The sequence below is a fragment of the Magnolia sinica genome, chromosome 10 (genome assembly GCF_029962835.1).
Source record: "Magnolia sinica isolate HGM2019 chromosome 10, MsV1, whole genome shotgun sequence".
NCBI lineage: Eukaryota > Viridiplantae > Streptophyta > Magnoliopsida > Magnoliales > Magnoliaceae > Magnolia > Magnolia sinica.
This window is the reverse complement of record NC_080582.1, coordinates 82353383-82375006: the sequence shown is the minus strand read 5'-3', so window position 1 is coordinate 82375006 and position 21624 is coordinate 82353383. Positions and strand designations below refer to the sequence as shown.

Sequence of the window (21624 nt, the reverse complement as noted above, 5' to 3'; positions counted from 1 at the left end):
CAATTTCATCTAAAACTTGTGGCCCTTAAAGAAGTTTTTAACAGTGAGCGTTGAATCACCATTGTTTCTTGTGGTGTGGTCCATTTGAGATTTGGATATACCTCGTTTTTAGGTTATGCATTAAAATAAGCATTCAAAATGAATGGACGGCATGGATTAAACACGTACATCATGGTGAGGCCAGAGTACCCTGTAGTAGTCATCTGGTGACGCTGCCTCAAAAGGCAATCTGTGTCCCCTGGATGCATGGGTACCACCCTCATCAGGACGGAAGCTCATTACGTAGTGAGTAACCAAGTAGGCTTACCGTACTGAGTAAACTCTGTCGGGCCCACTAAATTCAGCTATTTTATCCCCTTCGTTCATCTAATTTACTAGATAAGATTACACAGACATGGATGAACTTAAATATCGGCTTGAGCCAAAACTTCTCTGGCCAGAAGAAGTTTTCAAAGGCGAACATTCAATTTACATTGTTTCCTGTGGTGTGCTCCACTTGAGCTTTGGATCTGCTTCAATTTTGGGTTCAACCCATAAAATGAATTGGAAAAATGGATGGACGGCGTGGATAAACCAAACAAATTGATGGTGGGCCCAACATAGTTTTGCTCAACATGATAAAAGCCTACTTTGTAACTCAGTACACAATTTGATTTCATTGGACGCAGCTAGAAACGGATGGTTCTAGTGGTGCCTTTTTGGGGCTCACTGTGATCTATATGTTTTATCCACCCCATCCATATTTTTGGACAGATTATTTTAGTGCATGAGCCCAAAAATGAGGCACATCTGATGCTCAAGGGGACCACACCTCATGAAGCATGAACGCACGCAACATTTATTCGCATTTGAATAAAAATAGTTGGATCACACCAATCGCTCCACTATCATTGTCGTTGCCTGCAGTGGGGCCCACTGTGATCTATGTACTCTATCCACTTTTTCCAACCATTTTAACAGATAATTTTAGGGCTTGAGACCAAAAATAAAGTATGTCCAAACCTCAAGTGGACCACATCACAGAAACAGTGCAAATTAAATGAGTACCATTGAAAAATACTTGGGGGCCATAGAAGTTATGTATCAAGCTAATATTTGTATTTTTCTCTTCATCCATATCTGTGTGATCTTATGAACAGGTTGGATGACAAGTAAATATTATTGTGGGCCCAAGAAAAGTTTCAACGGTGGAAATCATTATTTCCATTGTTTCCTGTGGTATGGTCGACTTGAGCTTTGAATATGCTTCAATTTTGAGCTCAACCCTTGAAATGAGATGAAAAAACAAATGGACAGCATGGATAAACCACATACATTTACGGTGGTCCCAAAAGAATCTACTTAGAATGATAAAAGCATACTGAGTAATTCAGTACGCAATCCACTTTCATCGTGTGTGCGAAGGAAGCGGATTGGTTGGTGTGTTGACATCACCAAGTTATGTGGGTCCATCATGAGGTATGAGTTATATCCAAACCATCGGTCCACTTGGTGATCTACTGTTAATACTTGAGCATAAAAATAAGACAGATCCAAAAACTAAGTGGACCACACTATAAAAAGCAGTGGGGGATTGAACGCCTGCCATTGAAACCCTTTTCGAGTTCACAAAAATCATGGATTAATATGATATTTTTTCTTCTCTTCATCCAGGTCTATGTGACCTAATGAACAGATTGGATGGAAAGTACATGTTACAGTCGGCCCTACGAATGTTTTAAAGATGAGAATCATTGGCCCATTGTTAAAAACTTTTTGAGGGCCACAAGTTTAATTTGGATGAATTGGATATTTTTATTTTCTCATCATCCATGTTTGTGTGACCTAACAAATAGGTTGGATTGCAAATAAACATTATAGTGGGCCCTAGGAAGTTTTTGACGATGAGTGTTCAATCACAACTATTTTCCTATGGTGAGGTCCATTTGAGATTAGAATCTACTTTGTTTTTGGGCTCATGGTTGAAAATGATCTGAAAAATTAGATGAACTGCATGGATAAAACAGGTACATCATGATCGAACCAAAGAGCACCGTCCAATAGTTTTTGAGCCGTACAGCATGCAATCCTATGAGAGTGCGAAAGTATCGCCGCGAGTCATTATTTTGGAGGCTCTCTCGTTCTCACAGATGTTGAATCCCAGTCATGAGTATAATCTAACAACTCATATGAAAAGCTCGCATAAAATATCCATGCGGCCTTGTGCGCAGGAGACCATTTCTGTATGTATATATATATATATATATATATATATATATATATATATATATATATATATATATATATAGAGAGAGAGAGAGAGAGAGAGAGAGAGAGAGAGAGAGAGTTGTTCAAAGTCTGAATAGTAAGTCAGGTGTAACTTTTGATAAGGGTATAGTACGACATACACGGTATATAGATCTTTATGTAGCGGGCCATTTGGAGTCAGCCAACCGTTATAGTGGGCCAAGTCCATCAATTTTATAAGAAAATGCACCATTCTGATTCAAAAATATGATTTTAGAAAAAAATATTTAAAAAATATTTTTTAATCTTATCATACCTCTTTAATTTTAGAGTTTTAATATTTTCATCTATTTTAGAAATTGCTTCGGGTAGAAATTCAATAGTATGATGAATTAAAACATTTACATTTTTGGTAAAATTTACTATTTTAGATAATTTATGTTCTAATTAAGTCAGAACTTTTATTAGAATTTGAGTATTTTATACAAGTGTTGTAATCCGGCGTTTTAAATTTATTAATCAAGAATACAAAATGCAAAATTTTCTTCTTCTTCTTTTTTTTTTTTGTTGGATTTAAAAGTTAAATTATAAATTTAAAGTTTTGATTAATTGAGCAAGATGGTAATCTTATTTTCATTATTTTATTTATTTGCCGTTATTATAATGTATCGTATCATGTTACGCCTGAAAAGCATCTTCTCCTCATTTCTCTCGTACTTCCTCTCTTTACGTGTATTGCACGTGTCAATTATCCGGTGTAGTTGGCAATTCTCTTCCTTAACATAAATAAAAGACATTCCGCAACATAAGTAATAAGAAATGTACAATTTACGTTTGGTTAAACAGATGTAAGAGGTTTGCTTTAAAAGAAAACATATAATAACTAAATAGAGAGTGGATTCGGTGAGACCCCAGCCTCACCCAAGACGGTGCAGCCCCTACCGTGGGCCTACCTTGATATATGCATTATGTTCCCATGCCCTTCATCCTTTTTTTAAGATAATTTTAAGGCACTCACCCAAAAATGAAGCAGATCCAAGTATCAGGTGGACCATATCATAAGTAGTGGTGATTAATTGTCCTATTATTAGAAAATTTTTAGGGCGTACCTTAATGTCTCCGTACTTTTTATTTACTATCCAATCTGTTGATAAGGTCACATAAGCCTAGATAAAGGCAAACAAAAAAAAAAAACAAATATGATTTTAATCCAAAACTTTTGTGGCCCATTAATGGTGTTTCTTATGGTATGGTCCACCTGATGATTGAATCTACTTCATTTTTGAAATAATGCACTAAAGTGATCTGGAAAAATGGATGGACGGCATGGGTAACATAATACATATATCAAGGTGTGCCCTATGGTAAGCACAGCTCATGTACATGCCACACATGTGCCAGCATGGCATAATAAGTCCCAAATCCAATCCACCCGTCAGAATGGCACCCCTATATTGATTCCTCACTCCAAAAATCAGTTTAATCCATTGGTAAGGTGGGCCACAATTAGCAAAAAAAAGTGTAGTATTGCTTTAAAAAATTGGCTAAAGTCTCGCAACCCATCTCGGGGCCACGTATTGAGTGGACCATACGTACTTTTGGCAAAAACATGTGCAAGTCGGACAAACCTGATGGATGGATTGGATCTCGCTCTTGTGTACCAGCTGGCACTTTACAAAGCTCTAATCAACGACACGTACACGCACTTTCTTCTTTTCAAAGATATTACGGATGTAAATGCATGTGATTAGACGATAACAAGATTAAATCTCAAGTTTGCAGATTGATATACAAAGTTGCTCTGGCAACATATGACGCTCGATACACAGGCACTCAAAAACTATACACGTGGCATACATTAACACAAATTAAATCAATAAAATTGTAAAATTCACGGTGGCCAAGTCACAATCCCAAGACTTGATTGGTCGAGCAATCCTACCTCTAAATTCGTTGAAATACGACCAATAGATGTTTCTCATTTTTAGCCGTCCAATAAAAATTTCCACCAATCCAATGGCCAGATGATCAGATAAGCATAATTTTTGGTTTGTAATACATCGACCCATAATTTGGACGGCTTAATATAACTTCTATGCCACGAAGGTAATTTCTACGTTTGTTCTAAGCGCCTGTGTATCATCGATCGTACTATGCATGAGTATCAAAATTAAAGCTTTTCTCATACGCACAACTGGGTGCGATGCGTGCATTGAAATGATTCACATGGCGTCGCTCACATAAGCCTTCGATTTTTTGAACTTTCAATGCAAGTTTTCGTTGCTGGGGTAGCTCATCACATGGTACCCATGCAATGGAAGCGGCTTGCATGGTGTAACCCCAGCAGCATGGATATCCCTCGTGACCGGAATTTGTGGGGCCCACCCTAATGTATATGTTTTATCCATGCCCACGTCCCTTTTGTTAGCTAATTTTAAGGCACCAGCCGTTTAGTGCTCGGCATTAGATGGGATTAGGTGGGATTGAATGGCATTTGGTTTCATGTAATTCTATCCAGTGGAGAGGATGGGAAAGGATGAGATTAAGTGGGATAGAATTACATTTAGTCTCATGGAATTGCATCCGTTTTGTGCAGGATTTTCATGGATTTTGAAATCCAATACACATGTGAGCCCCACAGTGATACATGCGTGTATCCAAGTCATTCATCCATCTACACCATTTACAAGTGACAATATGGTTATATATGCGTACAGGTGAATGACATTGTTTGGTCCATTGATTACAATTCCATTGTCCACGAAACATGATTTTGCATAATACCATGTTTTGCCGTGGCAAAAATTTTATCCCATACCTGGGATTGGATGGCTACAATTCTATGGCATTTTTGAACATGCAATCATTATGCAATAACAATGTTAATCCCATCTAATACAAGCCTTAAAGCCTACCCAAGGCTAAAGTACATTGCACCGTAGGAAATAGTGGGGATGGAATGCCTCTCATTGAAAGTTTCATGGGAGTCATTAAAGTTTTAGATCAAACTGATATTGATTTTATAAATAGGTTGAACATGTAATCATTGTGCAATAATGATACTAATACCATCTAATACAAGCCTTAAAGCCTACCCAAGGCTAAAGTACACTACACCATAGGAAATAGTGGGGATGGAATGCCTCTTACTGAAAGTTTCATGAGAGTTACTAAAGTTCTAGATCAAACTGATATTGATTTTATAAATAGGTTGAACATGTAATCATTGTGCAATAATGACATTAATCCCATCTCATACAAGCCTTAAAGCCTTCCCAAGGCTAAAGTACACTGCACCATAGGAAATAGTGGGGATGGAATACCGCTCATTGAAAGTTTCATGGGAGTCACTGAAGTTCTGGATCAAACTATATTGATTTTATAAATAGGTTGAACAGGTAATCATTGTGCAATAATGATGTTAATCACATCTAATACAAGCCTTAAAGCCTACCCAAGGCTAAAGTACACTGCATTATAGGAAATAGTGGGAATGGAATGCCTTTCATTGAAAGTTCCATGGGAGTCGCTAAAGTTTTGAATCAAATTGATATTGATTTTATAAATAGGTTGGATGCAAATAAACATAATGTAGTTATAGAAATGTTTCAAGGGTGGAGATCATTATTCTTGCTATGTCTTGTGGTGTGGTCCGCTTGAGATTTGGATATGCTTCATTTTTTAGCTCAAGTACTTAAATTATGGTAAAATAAATGAGTAGAGTGGATAAAATACATAAGTCAGTGGGCCCACAAGAGTTTACTCAGTTTGCAAAGTTCGGAAATAAAGTGGATCCAAATTAGGCTTAAGTGTGGCACACCACATGAACCTTTGTCAGGGCCATTGTGATATTTATATGCCATCAAAACTGTTTAGGATGAAGAGAAAACATAAATATCGGCTTGATCCAAAACTTCAATGGTAAACTTTCAATCACCACTGCTGCTTGTGGTGTGGTCCACTTGAGGGTTTAATCTGCTTTCTTTTTATACTGATGTCTTAAAATAATCTGTCAAAAATAAATGAACAGCGTTGATAAAATATATACATTACTGTAGGCCTCACAAAACCCTGACAGGGCCGTCCGTCTCTTGTTGGGTTCTGGTGAGGTAGTACCCAACTTGCGCCCATCCGCGTCGTCCTGGTGCGGTCAGACCCAATCCGCGTCCTAGGGCTGAAAGTCGGGCGGGTTGGGTCAGGTTGGTGCTCAACCCTAACCCAACCAAAGCTTCCTATACCTCAACCCTAATCCAACCCAACCCAACCTCAGGTTGGGAATTCTCAACCCAAGCCCAACCCAAGCGGGCTCGGTCGGGTTGATCGGGTTGGTTGGGTGTATACATGCTAATATTTTTGTTATTACATTAGTTTATTATATTTCAATGTAACAATTATTTTTTTGTATCTATGATTTTATTAATTATATATGTGATTATTCATCGTAAAGAACTTCATTTTTTCTTTAAAAAAACAAGCTAAAATATATGACAACTACTCTTTTAAAAGTCATATAGTATAGCTTGCAATCTATTTGGGAGAGATAAATTCGGCATATTTTGTTAACTTGGGTCATTGGAAATGACGTGGACAAATGAGACCCGACATCACTAATGTGCCTTTGACACAAACGATCCACACTCAATTATAATTTATAAGTAACTTATATATTGATCGGGTTCAAATTTGGTCGGGCAACCCGAGACCTCAACTTGAACCCGACCCAAGTTTTATCAGGTTGGTGTTTGTACAGCCCAAGCTTGAGATCGGACCTGATACATCCTGCCCAAGTCCAACCCAATGTCGGGTCGGTCACGGGTCGGTCCGGTTGAACCCGCCCAACTTTCAGCCCCACCGCGTCCTTCAAAGTCGAGTTCTACCGGACAAAACAAAAAAAACAAAAAGAAAAACAAAAAGAAAAGAAGGAAAAGCTGAGTACCACATCCTCGCGCGAATCCACAGGAGTGGACACAATCGCTCATCCACACGTGTCAACTTGGTTCACATGTGAAGATCCAGCGGTTCGCAGGCCTCACGGTGGTCATACACTGCCCTAAAAACCAATCTGGTCCACAGATCGGGTAGGGCCATTCCATGTAGGTTGAATTTGGTTCAATGGCCATCACTTACTCACCATCCATTTCTCGTACCCACATTACCCAACTGACCCGCCATATTTTGGGCTAGACTCGCAATGGGCCCACATGTTGAGATGCTCTGATCTAGCACACACGTTCCGCATCCACACCTGTTCGCACCTCATCTGGCTGATGCGCGGGTTCACGAAGAACAACTCCCCTGCCAGTGCATAAAAACCTAATCTAAGTTGAACGAGGACCGTTGATTATTAGGCGAGGCAATGCTAAATCCGCCGCCCATTTTTCCTAGGGTCTTGCTTGTAAAAAACGTACCGTTGCTGACGTTTTCTGATCAACAGGATGCGAGCTTTTGGGTCCCGTAACTGATGATCTAAACCGTTGATTTAATAGCTGATATCACAGATCGGGGGCCAATAGAAAATTTGATGGGCGGGTCAGGAGGAAGACAATAGCGGTTTGGATTCAACAAGGAAAAAGTCCAACGATTGAAGGACTGGATCTTCCGTTCAGATGTCCCCCATCCATGGTGAGATCCATCAGATCAACGGCCTTGATCACTTAGCTTCTGTCACACGTTTATAGAATCTCGTGCGTCACCAAACGTTTTTTAAACGCCCGCAATCAATTACCCACATTGCCCCACAACGATTTTCCCACGGACCAGAATCCTCTACAACACCTGTTGTAGAAAAAACCGTGCAACAATCGAGCTATGTGAGCCCACCGTAAGGTTTTTGTTGCATCCATTCCGTCCATCGATTTAGAAACCTCATATTAGGACTAATAACAATAATTAAGACCAATTAAAAACTGAGGTGAGCCACACCACAGGGAAATTTTGAGATGGGACTGGCTACCAAAGGAACCTTCTCGGGCCATCGAACCCTTTCATCATGTGAAAAAACCAACGAGTATGAAGATACACAACAAAATAAACCTTATCCAAAACTCAGGTGGGCCACACCACATGATTTGTAGGTTTTAGTCGTACTTTACACTTTTCCCGCTCAATGGCCCTCACGAGTTTTGGATAATCTGATTTTTGTTATGTACGGTTACCATACGGTGTATCTACATATGAACGGAGTGGATTTCCCACACAAATCAAGTTAGGCGCCACAGATCACGGATCTTGCACGGGCTCTCTAAAATAGATGTTGTAGGAAATCCGCGTCCTTTTCCACATACAAAGAATCGATGCAGCTGATGTTAAGGATGTGACCCTCCATTTTAAAATAACTAAAACAACCTTCCACGAGACAACGAAGTCAATGTTTTTTCTAAAGTCTCCATGGGTAGAAATGGAATTTTAAACCCCATCTACTAAAAATCAAAGCAATACCTACTATTTTCCACGTCAACGTGGACTAATAAAAAGCACGAAAGTGACCATAAATCCCACCTTCTTCTGATTAATATCCCTCTTATCTTCACAATCCTTTCACAAGTTCTAGCACCAGCTATGAAGCCAGCAGCGACGGTCGACCGTTCATTTTCTTTCAAGCGAGCCACCCTCATCCTCTCCTCATTCCTACTAGTCACGATCATCTGCGTCCTCTCATCCATGAACGAAATCCAACTTCAAAATCTAGTAGACATCGGTCGATCTTCGTTCATCTTTAGAAAGGGAGAATCCCAACCGCCTCCCACTCTTCGACTCCTCATCGGAATCATGACAAGGGCAGATCTCTACAGGCGCCGCGACCTGCTCCGGCTCGTCTACGGCGTACAATCTCCATCCAACGCGCAGGTGGATGTGAAATTCGTGTTATGTAGCCTCACAAAGGAAGATCAAAAGGTACTTGTAGCACTTGAAATCATGCGCTACAACGATATCATCATACTCAATTGTACAGAGAACATGAACAACGGTAAGACGTATACGTACTTCTCTAGCTTGCCGGAGATATTAGATCGAACGGATGGTGAAGATCGTCCGTATGATTATGTTATGAAAGCCGATGATGATGTTTATTTTAGACTAGATAGATTAGTGGACAACCTGATTTCGCTGCCAAGGGAAGATATGTACTATGGTTTTGTTATTCCATGTCGGGAAATGAATCCGATCGGGCGATACATGTCGGGTATGGGGTATGCGCTGTCTTGGGATTTGGTGGAGTGGATCCGATCTTCGGATGTGGCGAAGAATCACGTGGCCGGGACGGAGGATAAGCTAGTTGGAGAGTGGCTACATAAAGGTAACCGTGGGAAGAACAGGTATAATGCTAAGCCAGCTATGTACAATTATCCAGCTGGTTCGGACCCATGCGCGCATGGGTTCGTGCCGGATACGGTCGCGGTCCATCGGCTTAAGGATCAAGAGAAATGGATCCGGACCTTGAAATATTTCAACGTAACTGATCAGCTTAAACCCTCGAAAATGTATCATATTCCTTGATTAGAACTTGATTAATTTTTTTTAAAAAGTCCGGATTCACTACAAAGGTTTGTAACTAATAATCTGCTGTGTGGGGCCCACTGTGAAGGACTGGATCTTCTGAATGGATTGGATGGTATGCACAAAACATGGTGGGCCCATACACAACCAGGAAGGTTTTTAATGCTAGCGCGCTCATCCTGACCGTTTCCTGTGTGGTGTGGTCCAATTGAGTTTTGGCCTATGCTTGATTTTTGGGTGCTGAGGAGAACACGGGGCGCGCACATGATGGACGGATTGGATTTCATGTACACATCAGGGTGGGCCCCACGCATCGGCGTTGTAGGTTAAGGTTGGCTTAATGTATGGCATCCCTTTAATGGGAATCCGTAGTTGGTGTATTCTAATTTCCTAAGTGTGGGAATACCTAACAAAACAGCTTTAATTAGAACTGTTGAAAGTAGAAGCGAGCATTTCAAAGCTGGGGATGTTTGTAGATTTAAGGAATTTTATATAATCTTTCTTTCTAGTTTGATGTATTGCATGAGTGGGCCACTGTTGCAGAGATCGAAACCATTGAGGTTTGGAGGATTCTAGCAAAAGAATATTCTGAATCTTTTTTGTTGAACGTGAACCGTTGCGATAGTTTCTTTCTAAGCTGTCCATTTTTTTGGCAATCTGTTGAAGGGTTAGGATGCTTCCCCAATGGGACCATACTATCAAGGTTTTGGATCATGGGACCTAGTCGTACAAACTGCAAGCCCAATCGGGTCTGTATGGACACATCTTGCCCCTGGCCTGGGGTTGCAGGACTCGCTCTGTGGGGTCCAATGTTATGTTTTTATTATATCCACTCCGTCTATCAATATCAACTGCTCATTTTAATATAATATTATAAATATGAGGGAAATCCAAAGCTCAAATAGGCCACACCACAAGAAATAGAGTGGATTTAAATGCCCGGCTTTGAAACCGTTGTGGCCCCCGTGTTGTTTATATGCCATCCACCTTTTTCACATGGTCAAAAACAGATATTAGCATGATCCAAAACCTCCGTGACCTTCAAGAAAGTTTCTGCTGCAGTTGTTTAATCCCCACGGTTTATGTAGTGTGGCCCACTTGAGTTTTGGATCTCTCTCCTGTTTGGGATTATGTCTAAAATGAGGTGGAAAAATGGATGGATGGAGTGGATATAATACAAAGATCACGGCGGGCTTGGGGGATTGTGAGAATAGTGGCAAGTGACTCACCAGCATAGCACTATACGGTGTCTACTTTATTTATTGAGTTTTTGTATTATAAGGACTTGTCTTTTATGGGAATTTTAAATAAGGCCTTATGCTTTTAGCCTTCGCTAATCTTAAATAAATGCCTACCTTTCAACATACGGCCGAAATAGCATTCATTTGACTTTGAAGGAATAAAAGTTGAACAGAAGGGATCGAATTGCAGAAGTTCATGGTTGGAAGCTGTGTGCGCCCACGGAAATGATCGTGGCAAATTCTCTCCGTCCATCATTTTATAAACATCACAAAAAACGATAGGTGTACAAGCAATTCCAATCCTCTTCTATTTTGCCCTTTGTCTAAGGTGGATTCCTGCTCTGCCTGAGCAATAATATGTTCATGGGCTCTTTTGAGATCTGGCTTTTATTATGCTGCCCGGGTTTTTTTTTTTTTTTTGTTTTGTTTTGTTTTTGTTTTTAGACCATAAGCCAAAAAATAAGCCATATCCAATGTTCAAGAAGATTACACCACATGAATCAGTGGTGATAATGGTTCAAATAGTTAAAACCTTCCTTGGGCCCGTGATGTTTATTTGCCATCTAACCAACTCATAAGTTCATATAAACTGACATGAAGGGAAAGCATGAATATCAGCTTCATTCATAACATTTACTGCTCCCATAAGTAGTTTTTAAAAGTAGGTGTTTAGTCCCCACCATAAAACCTAAAAACAACGTCATGGATTCAAGTATCCATTATTATAGTGAAATCCTACTGTGATTGAGTGTGTGGGAGTGAGTGCGTATGTAAAGGGCGAAAAAAAAAGTATGCTTTTATTCCCAGGCAAAGTAGACCAATGTTTCGTTGATAGAAACGCATGTTTAAAAAAATGAAAAGAAACGAACCCACGTATGAAACCATGAAAAGAGGAGCAAAGCCCACATTCGAGCCGCGTAACATCTGCGGTGATGTAAGTGCCTTACAAGGGCATTGAATATCCGTTTTGAAAACTACTTTAAATTGAAATGAAGCAAAAAATATCAGTTGAACCACATCACAAAAAACACTGGTGATTAACCATTCAAAATTAATTTATTGTGTGCCACAAAAATTTTGGATAAAAAATGATATTTGTATGATCACTTCATGCCGGTGATCGTGACGTTGGATGGCAAATATACATTTTGATGGCCCCAATGAAGATTTTAATAGTAAGTATTCAATCACCACAGTTTCCATCGGTGTGCTCCACCTAAGATTTGGATCTTTTTCATTATTATTATTATTATTATTTATCATGCCATAAATTGAGCTGTAAAAACTGATGGACGGCCTGGATGTAAGCTACATATATCAAGGTGGTCCCCACAGTCAGGAATCCACCCACCACGGTGGACCGGGGATCCACCTAAGGCCCGCCCACTAAAATCCAGTGGCAGCACTCAGCACTCTGGAATTGGAAACGGATTGGCTACGCCCCCTGCCACCAGCCAATGTCTGATGGTCGCTGCTCTGTGGGCCTCAACATGATGTCTGTGTTTCATCCATGCCGTCCATCTATTTTTCTAGATAGTTTTACAATATTAAACCAAAGACGAGTTAAATCCATGTCTCAAATGGACCACATTAAAGGAAACAGTGTTGGATGAACGTTGACCATTTAAAAAATTTTGGGGGCCATAAAAGTTTTGGATCAAGCTGATCTTTGTTTTTTTCCCTTCATCTGGGTATTTATGACCTAATCAACATATTGGATGTCAAATAAACAATACAGTGGGCCTTAGGAGGATTTAAATGGTGGATATCCAATCAATAATTTTTCCTGTGGTGTGGTCCACTAAGATTTATATCCCTCTTTTTTTTTGGGAAACCATAAAATGATCTTCAAAACTGGATGAATGGAAGGGATGAAACATATACATCATGGGGGGGCCCATAGAGCATCGACCATCAGCCAGGGGGACTTGCCCATCCGTTTCCAATGGAATGGTGGTCTACCTGAACAAAATGAGAAGACATATATGTGCCAGCGCATATACGTGAGAGCATGGCATATAGGTGCAAGATCTACTCCATTCATCAGGTCGGTCTTAACTTGTACACGTTTTCCAAAAAATAGATATGACCCAATTAGCATGTGATCCCAATATTGGAAACAGGTGGATTGGTTGAAAATTTCTGGAAGGCTTTTAACATTCATACATTATTCATTTTCTTTTTTTGAAAATTGTGACTCAAATGACCAGTGGATCAACCGTATTCTTGGGTTATAACATCAATACACTGGTTCCGTTTTTATGGATAGATTGGATCTTGGACCTATTGTACTATGATGGCACATGTGCGGCGTGTACATGACATTACTCCACACGCGCGCGGGCTTAGCAAAGCTCTCGATACAAAGGTAAATGCTACATCCACGGGATTGTGTGGAGCGGACCCAGTTGGAAGCGGATTGCGTACTGAGTAACTCAGTATCCTTAGCATACTGAGTAAACTGTGTGGGGTCTACTGTTATTTATTTATTTTATCCACTCCATTAATCCATGTTAACAGATAATTGTAGGACTATATCCCAAAAATGAAGCAAATTAAAATCTTAACTTGTACACGTTTTCCAAAAAATAGATATGACCGAATTAGCATGTGATCCCAATATTGGAAACAGGTGGATTGGTTGAAAACTTCTGGAAGGCTTTTAACAGTCATACATTATTCTTTTTTTTTTTTTGAAAATTGTGACCCAAATGACCAGTGGATCAACCGTATTCTTGGGTTATGATATCAATACACTGGTTCCGTTTTTATGGATAGATTGGATCTTGGACCTATTGTACTATGATGACACATGTGCGGCGTGTACATACATTACTCCACACGCGCGCGGGCTTAGTAAAGCTCTCGATGAAAAGGTAAATGCTACATCCACGGGATTGTGTGGAGCGGACCCAGTTGCTCTATGTGTGTGAACTTGATCCGCTTGTAAGAAGATCCAGCCGTTCGCAAACAGAAGGAACGGTGAGCGTGCCCTAACTTAAAAAATCAAGCGATTTTACTTATCAAGTGGGCCATACATATAGGATGGATGTGGATCAATGGTCATTACTTCTTCACCATTCATTTCTCAGACGCACGTTATCCACCTCACAAGAAGACCGGCCTCATTTTTATGTAGGTCCCATTCAGCATGGGCCCACATGATGAACTGTTCAGATATGCTACATGCCTGCCGCATCAGCATGAGTAGGCACCTTATCCGTCTGATGCGCGGGTCTATGGATCACTCCTCAAATGCAAGTGCATAAAAACCTTATTTATAGCTGACACAGGACCTTTTATTGTCAGTCAAGGTAGTCCTAAATCCACCGTCCATTTTTTATTTTTTATTTTTTTAATGTCAGCGGCGGGCGTAAGTCTGCTGACGTTTTCTGACCAACACGATGCGTACATCTGGAGTCATCACTGATGATCTGAACCGTTGTCTTGATAGTTCTTGCTACAAACGTGGGATACATCGAAAAGTTTACGAGTTAGCAAAATCAAACCCTTCCATCAATGGCTATGATTTGATGGTTGAGGTGAAAGGCCATAAATGTTTGGATTCAACGAGGAAAGTCAAAAGATTAAAATTTGAATATTCTAGATAACTTTATATGTCACCAATCTAAAGTGAGGCCCATCGGATCAACGGTCTTGATCACTGAACTACCTTTTACCATTTGATCCCGAATTTTGTGCGTCGGCAAACGTCACTAGCAAACTCTACCTTTTACCAACCGACTTTTCCAAATGCTTCCAAACTTTATTTTCCTTAACTAGGGCCCATTTTGTTAACGCTGAATTTTTGCACTTAACGTAAATTGGAGAAAATATTTCATGTTTAGTGGTGTTTATTAATGCATCGGTAATGCGCAATAAGAAAAGCATTAAGAGGTTTTTTACTGAATTCTTTCCATGATAAGAGTTTGGTTTAATGGTGAACACAAAATGCGTTCAGCAAATTTTTCATTAAATAAAAATTTTTACTTCAAGTTACTACAGTAATTTTTTCTTTTTAGATTGTTTGTGCAATACAAAATCAACTTTTCACCTATGAAACTTCATTATGCCCCAACATAATGCATGTGTTTCATCCATTCCATTCATCCATTTTTAAAGATCATTTTAGGGCTTGATATAAAAAATGAGAGGAATATAAATCTGTGGTGGACCATGCCACAGGAAAACAATATTGATTGAATATTCACTATTAAAATTCTCTTAAGGCCCAATATACTGTTTATTTGACATCCAATCTGTTGATTAGGTCATATAGACCTAGATGAATGTAAAAAACAAAGATCAGCTCGATCTAAAATTTTTATAGCCCCCAAAAAGTTTTTAATGGTTGACGTTCATTCAAGACTGTTTTCCTGTAATGTGGTCCACTTGAGATTGGGATATACCTCATTTTTGGTCTCATACCATAAAATGATCTATAAACATAGATGAGCGACATGGATGAAACACACATCATGGTGGGGCTCACATAGCACCGACCATCAGCCATTGGCTGGTGAGGAGCAGCCAATCTGTTTCCGTGGACGTGGATTGGATACTGACAGGTTGAGCAGTGAGACTTGCCACCGAAGTTACGTCACCAAGTTATGTGGGCCTCATCATGACGTATGTTTTGTATCTATGCCGTCCATCCATTTGGAAATATAATTTTAGGTAACGATGTAAAGAATGAGTCAAATCCAAACCTCCAGTGGACCTCACCACAGAAAACAGTTGGAGAATAACGGCCACCATTAAAAACTTAAATAGGCCATAAAAGTTTTTGATCAAGCCTATATTTGTTTTTCCCTTCTTTCATGCCCGTGTTAACTTGTGAACAGGTTGGATTTGGATTTCAAATAAAAATAATGGTGAGCCTTAGAAAGGTTCCAACTATAGGCATCAATCTCGGCACTGGGTCAACTACATATTTGGATATGCCTGACGTCACTTCGGTAGCCAAATTCAACATGTAAGTAGCTAATCCATGTCCGAGTAGGATATGGATTGGTTGGTGTATCTCACACCAACTATATACCTGCTGTATTGACGTCAACAAGTTCTATGAGTCCCATCATGAGGTATGTGTTATATCCAAATCATCCATCCATTTGGCAAGCTTATATTAAAGCTTGAGAAGGTAAGTCGCAAAAAGTGACGGGGGATTGAACGTCTACCATTAAAACCCTTTTTGGGGTCACAAAAGTTTTATATCAATATGATTATTTTTTTTTTATCCGGTTTGGATAGCATATAAATATAAGATAGGCTTATTTGAAGGTTTTGTTGCTACTGGTGTTCAATCCTATAAAATCTTCCCGCTAAGAGGAATTGAGGGCCTTATAATGATTTTTAATTTTTTTATTAAGTATTTTAGTTTATTTAAATTAAATATAATGATTTTATTTTCATTTTATAAAAAATAATTTCTTTATAATGTAAAATATTTTCAAATGAGAGATAGAGACAAATGTGTTAAATTAACATATTTCAGACATTTAAGATGTTTGTTAACAAACAGTTTGTTTAAGATTCAGTACTTAATTTTTAGACTTCAGCTATAATTATCAAACAAGTTTTTTTACTTTAGATTTCAGATTCAGACTTTAGATTTCATATTCAGGCTTCAAATTTCAGATTCGGTCTTTAGACTTCAGATTTAACAAACGGGCCTAAGCCATTCTGGACGGACACATTATTTTCAGACCAAAAAACCCTTGCATTTAACACGGTTACACCGTCCATTTTGTATACTTATAGCTACGGATATAACCGTAGCTATAGGTACGGTAGGTTTATAGAGTGTACTGTGCAAAATCTTGCGACCCTAATGGCTATGCTACCAATAGCTACGGTTATAATTTGTAGCTATATGTTTATGGATGGTTCAACCATACTGATTGCAAGGGTATTTTCGTCTGAAAATAGTATGTCCGTACATAAGGGTTTAGTTTGGGAGCGTTTGGAAAAGACGGTGGGTAAAAGGTGGGTTTTAAAGTCGGAAATTTCTCCCCATATTTTCCCGGATAAAATATCTTGATACTTTGGTGGACTGGCACTTATAATTTGTATAAATGGCATATAAGTATTCAAATGAAACCGTACAATTTTTCATACGATTTTATATGTATACTGAATAAAAAAATTAAACTTATTTGGTTGTGGACAGTTTATTAGACAACTAAAAATGAAAACCATCCCATGGTCTTACTCCACCAAACAAGTGTTCTTAAAGGGTGCCGACTTAATGTATATGTTTTATCACACAGTTAATAAAATTTGACAAATCATTTTAAGACATGAGCTTAAAAAAAAGGTAGATTGAAGGCACAAGTGGACCATATCACAAGAAACAGTGGGGATTAGATTCCCAAAGTGTCAATAATTACATCCCAATAGTTAGTGGTGTTGTAGTGCACCAAATGCTTGTAAATGATAGTTGCAATCCCATCTACTCATCCGTGTTCATATTTCATTATTGGGGATTTTTTTTTTTTTTAAATAAATGTTCTCCAAGCTCTCTAAACTTAAAAGTTATTTTTAAAGTACATTAAGAGAAGATTTAATGACACCCAGATCCATAGCTCAAGTGGTAGACTGAGTGAAAGATACCTTGTTTCAACACTTAGGTCTTGGCATCGATTCCCTAGTGGGGGTGGCTAACAGTGAAGTGTGATGCAGGCGTACTAACAAGCTATCAAAAAAAAAAAGAGAGAGAGAGAGAAGATTTAATGGACAACAAAAACTCAATTTATTAACAAATAACATTTAAAAATCTAATATGCAAGTATGTCATATGAGAGAGAGTGGTGATCCATGTGGATTGTTATCTATCTTCTTTATATGTGTTCCAACATAAACATGATTACATTTCATGCTCTAACTTAAAAGGGAAATATTAAAATATAAAATTAGGGTTATTTACAGCTAAGCTTGGAGTTAGTATTTGGCCTAGATTTTGAATTGTTCTTAGCTAGGCCTATTCAAAATTATGATTCTGGCGTGCCCGAGCCCGGACTATTGATAGCCCCACATAGAATACATATACATAGCTGTACATGTACAACTTTATGTCCTATATATACATATACAATAGATTAATATACAACTTTAAAATAACAATTTCAAACTTTACAACTCTATTAAAACTAACTGTATGGGCAAGCTTATCCATTTGCTACTGTTATTACATACAATGAGATAGTAATCTGCTGCCATAGTTGTGGATCTAATGGTTAGGATTGCCACATGAAAATGATTCTTTATTTATAACCATAAAATCCATGCTTGAATCCAACAAATAGATTGCTCAAATGTTGGCTTTGGACATATTTTTACATAAATGATCTAGGCCACCCATTTTTATAGATCAGTGATCAGATAATAGCTGGGCAAGATCATTGGGTCACTTTGATTTTTTCACGGTCGTCCATCGAATGTGTGCTGGAGCTAATGGACATGATTGGACCGTCCAAGTGTCCCAATGTAACTAGGACGCTTGATCATTTCTCAAAGTTAAATATCCCTTTCTGTATCAACGGCCACATGCAAAGGGACGCAATTTTGGCATACGGAGAACCTAAAATGACTGAAATGCCCTCGTCTAAGACTCAAAAAATTATAATATTTCCATCATCTCATGGGCATAAACGGAATTTCACCCCATTTGGTAAGAATGCAAGCAAACCGTCCACCTTTTCCAAAGGAATATGCTCACACACAACTCCGTTTGAGAAATTTCACATACAAGCAATTTCTTTCCAGCCAACGTGTCACGTTTCCATAACATCAGATCCGTGTAAAAGGTGGGCCGCATGATAAAGATCAGATGGGGACGAAAATCAGGTTATTCCACTCATCAGTTCACCGTTGAAATCAATGTACAGCCGACGATTTGATCCAAATCCAGGTGTGGTCAAACTGATGGTTGGATTAGTAAGATTTTATCCCCAGTTGATCTCTATGGTGTAGCCCACATTCTCAACGGCTTAAATGTTCTACAAAAGCAACCATTGCTGGGAAATAAAGCATTGTATGTGATAGTTAGCATACAAACATTGCATATAGAAAATTCTCTTTATCATGTCAACGTGGGCTACTACAAAAGCATTGCTTTACGTGAAGGTTAGAACATGGTTTGCCACATGAGTCCATCTGATCGCCATTTTCTTCTTATTGTTAGACTCTAATCCTCTCATCATCCTTGCACCAGTTCTATCACCATCCATGAAGCCGGCCCCCAGCCAATGGTCGATTTCTTTCAATTGGGCCATGATCGGGCTGTCCTCTTTCCTACTGGTCGCCATCGTCAACTTCTTCATGTCCAAAAACGAGATCCACCTTCAAAATCTAGTGGGCCTCAACCGACCTTCCTCCTTTCTCAACGTCACCTACAGCTCTCATCTCTCCCCAGCTGGAACTCCAAGGCCCGCTTTCCGGCTACTCATCGGAATCATGACACTGCCTGACAAGTACCGGCGTCGCAACCTGCTCCGCCTTGTCTACGGCATACAATCTCCGGCGAACGTGCAGGTGGACGTGAAGTTTGTGTTTTGCAACCTCACCAATGAGGATCAGATGGTCCTTGTAGCACTTGAGATCATGCGCTACAACGATATAATCATCCTCAATTGCACTGAGAACATGAACAATGGTAAGACCTATACATACTTCTCTAGCTTACCGGAGATACTCGATCAAATAGACGGCTCTGATCGTCCCTACGACTACGTGATGAAGGCCGATGATGACATCTACTTAAGGTTGGATCGATTGGTCGATTCACTGATGCCATTGCCAAGAGAGGACATGTATCATGGTTTTGTGATCCCATGTCGTGAAATGAACCCTTTCGGGCACTACATGTCGGGTATGGGGTACACGCTTTCGTGGGATCTAGTCGCATGGATCCGATCATCGGACATACCTAAGAATCAAACGACTGGGATGGAGGATCGGATCGTTGGTGAGTGGCTACACAAAGGTGGTCGGGCTAAGAACAGGTACAATAACAAGCCGGCCATGTACAATTACCCGGCCGATGTCGCCGTGGACCCGTGTTCGCATGAGTTCATTCCGGACACGATCGCCGTCCATCGCCTTAAGGATCAAGCGAAATGGATCCGGACCTTGCAATACTTCAACGTCACGGATCAGCTTAAACCATCTAAAATGTACCATATCCCTTAATGCACGGTTGATAATCTTTCTCAATTCTTCTGATTGATGTCTTGAAATTAATAACATTGAGATTTTATTGAGGTTGGTGCATGTATTCAAGCCAGGGCTCTGTTGTGGATGGACCATGAGATAAATATGAATGATTGTAACCACCCAAGGCAGATATTTTGCCCATTAAATGTGGCCCATTGGTCGATGAATTCATCAAATAATGATAGTCTTTTATTTTATTTTTTAATCAGATGCTTTTTGAAATCAATAACATTGAGATTCAATTGATGTTGGTATACTCTCATGGTGTTTGTAGATTCATGTCTCTGTAGAGTCCTCCCATCCACATGCAAACACGTGTGGAGTATGGCACACGTGCATGTGAGGAGATTTCCAACAAGTGGGTCAATATGTTTAGATCTTCTGACCTAAAAATCCGGCCGTTTCTTATTACAAAACAAGAGGACAGTTCTTCTTACCCTTAATCTATCTCTTTTGTACATGTGGCACGGTTGAGGAATGAAAGAAAACAAAATAGTATGGCCCACCTGTTGAAAAACTTATGGGAACAAAAAGAATGTGATTCTAATATTCGATCAATCACCTATAAAATGGATGGTTGAGATCATTGATGCCTATCTTAAGTACTCACTTTTATGAGAGAATCTAACCGTTCTTTTCATGGCTTGTAAACGGATGGATATAAAAAAGAAGGCTACCTTATTGATGGATAACCATCTATTTTCCTCAGTTGGACTTGGACCTACTTATCATTTCACTTTCAGCCGTCCATTTGATAGCCACTAATTTGGATGGATGGGATCATTCAATCAGTGTGATATTTTGATTATGTTCCATCAACAAACATAAGAACTATCTGGTTTGATGTTCACAAATGCTAGATGTACGGTAAATATTTACAATGGTCGAAAAAGCAGTATTAAACTATCACTCTATCACCTTTATTAATATTATTGTTCAAATGCTGTGTTGGTGCAAGCTTGCCAAATTAATCAGCAAGTTGGCCAAAAAGAACCTTTAATAGGTGAAAGGGTTGAAGTAGTGCTGCCCAAGCTACAGTTAACGTACGGTGTAATACCACTACCATTTGCAGTATGGACACACGGACGGCTGTGATGGAAGTCAACCACTTTGGTCCATCCCGACAAACAAGAAATTCCATACAATGATGGCATTCTTTACATCAGGATTAAAATACTTTTCTAGAACTAGAAGAATAGGTTATTTGAATTACATTGAGATTTTTCTACGTTTGAATTTATATGTATGAATGTGATAATTCGAGGTTTTGTTAGCACAATGATATTCAAACTGAGCATTATGATGGGGTGTGGCTAAAAATATAGATGGAATTGATTTTCTAAAAATATATAAAATTAGAGTGACATTTTGAAAATTTTTAATAAAATCCTGCATACAATATTTTCTGGATGTCTATTTGCATGGACTATCATAAATTCCCCCC

The 21624-nt window shown here is 39.1% G+C and overlaps 2 protein-coding genes across 2 annotated transcripts; both read left to right on the top strand.

Annotated features, from left to right (window-relative positions):
- The first annotated feature begins 8737 nt into the window (after positions 1-8737).
- LOC131217168 (uncharacterized) lies at positions 8738-9751 on the top strand. The gene has a single exon (XM_058211965.1). It carries the CDS (start codon positions 8785-8787, stop codon positions 9721-9723), a length of 939 nt encoding a protein of 312 aa, XP_058067948.1. The 5' UTR covers positions 8738-8784; the 3' UTR covers positions 9724-9751.
- A 9268-nt stretch (positions 9752-19019) lies between these two features.
- On the top strand, positions 19020-20245 carry LOC131257570 (beta-1,3-galactosyltransferase pvg3-like). The gene has a single exon (XM_058258356.1). It carries the CDS (start codon positions 19194-19196, stop codon positions 20154-20156), a length of 963 nt encoding a protein of 320 aa, XP_058114339.1. The 5' UTR covers positions 19020-19193; the 3' UTR covers positions 20157-20245.
- Positions 20246-21624: the final 1379 nt, after the last annotated feature.

Excerpts from the sequence above, each read along its gene's own strand:
- LOC131257570 (XM_058258356.1), top strand. The coding sequence starts at position 19,194 with ATGAAGCCGGCCCCCAGCCAATGGTCGATTTCTTTCAATTGGGCCATG.
- LOC131217168 (XM_058211965.1), top strand. The coding sequence starts at position 8,785 with ATGAAGCCAGCAGCGACGGTCGACCGTTCATTTTCTTTCAAGCGAGCC.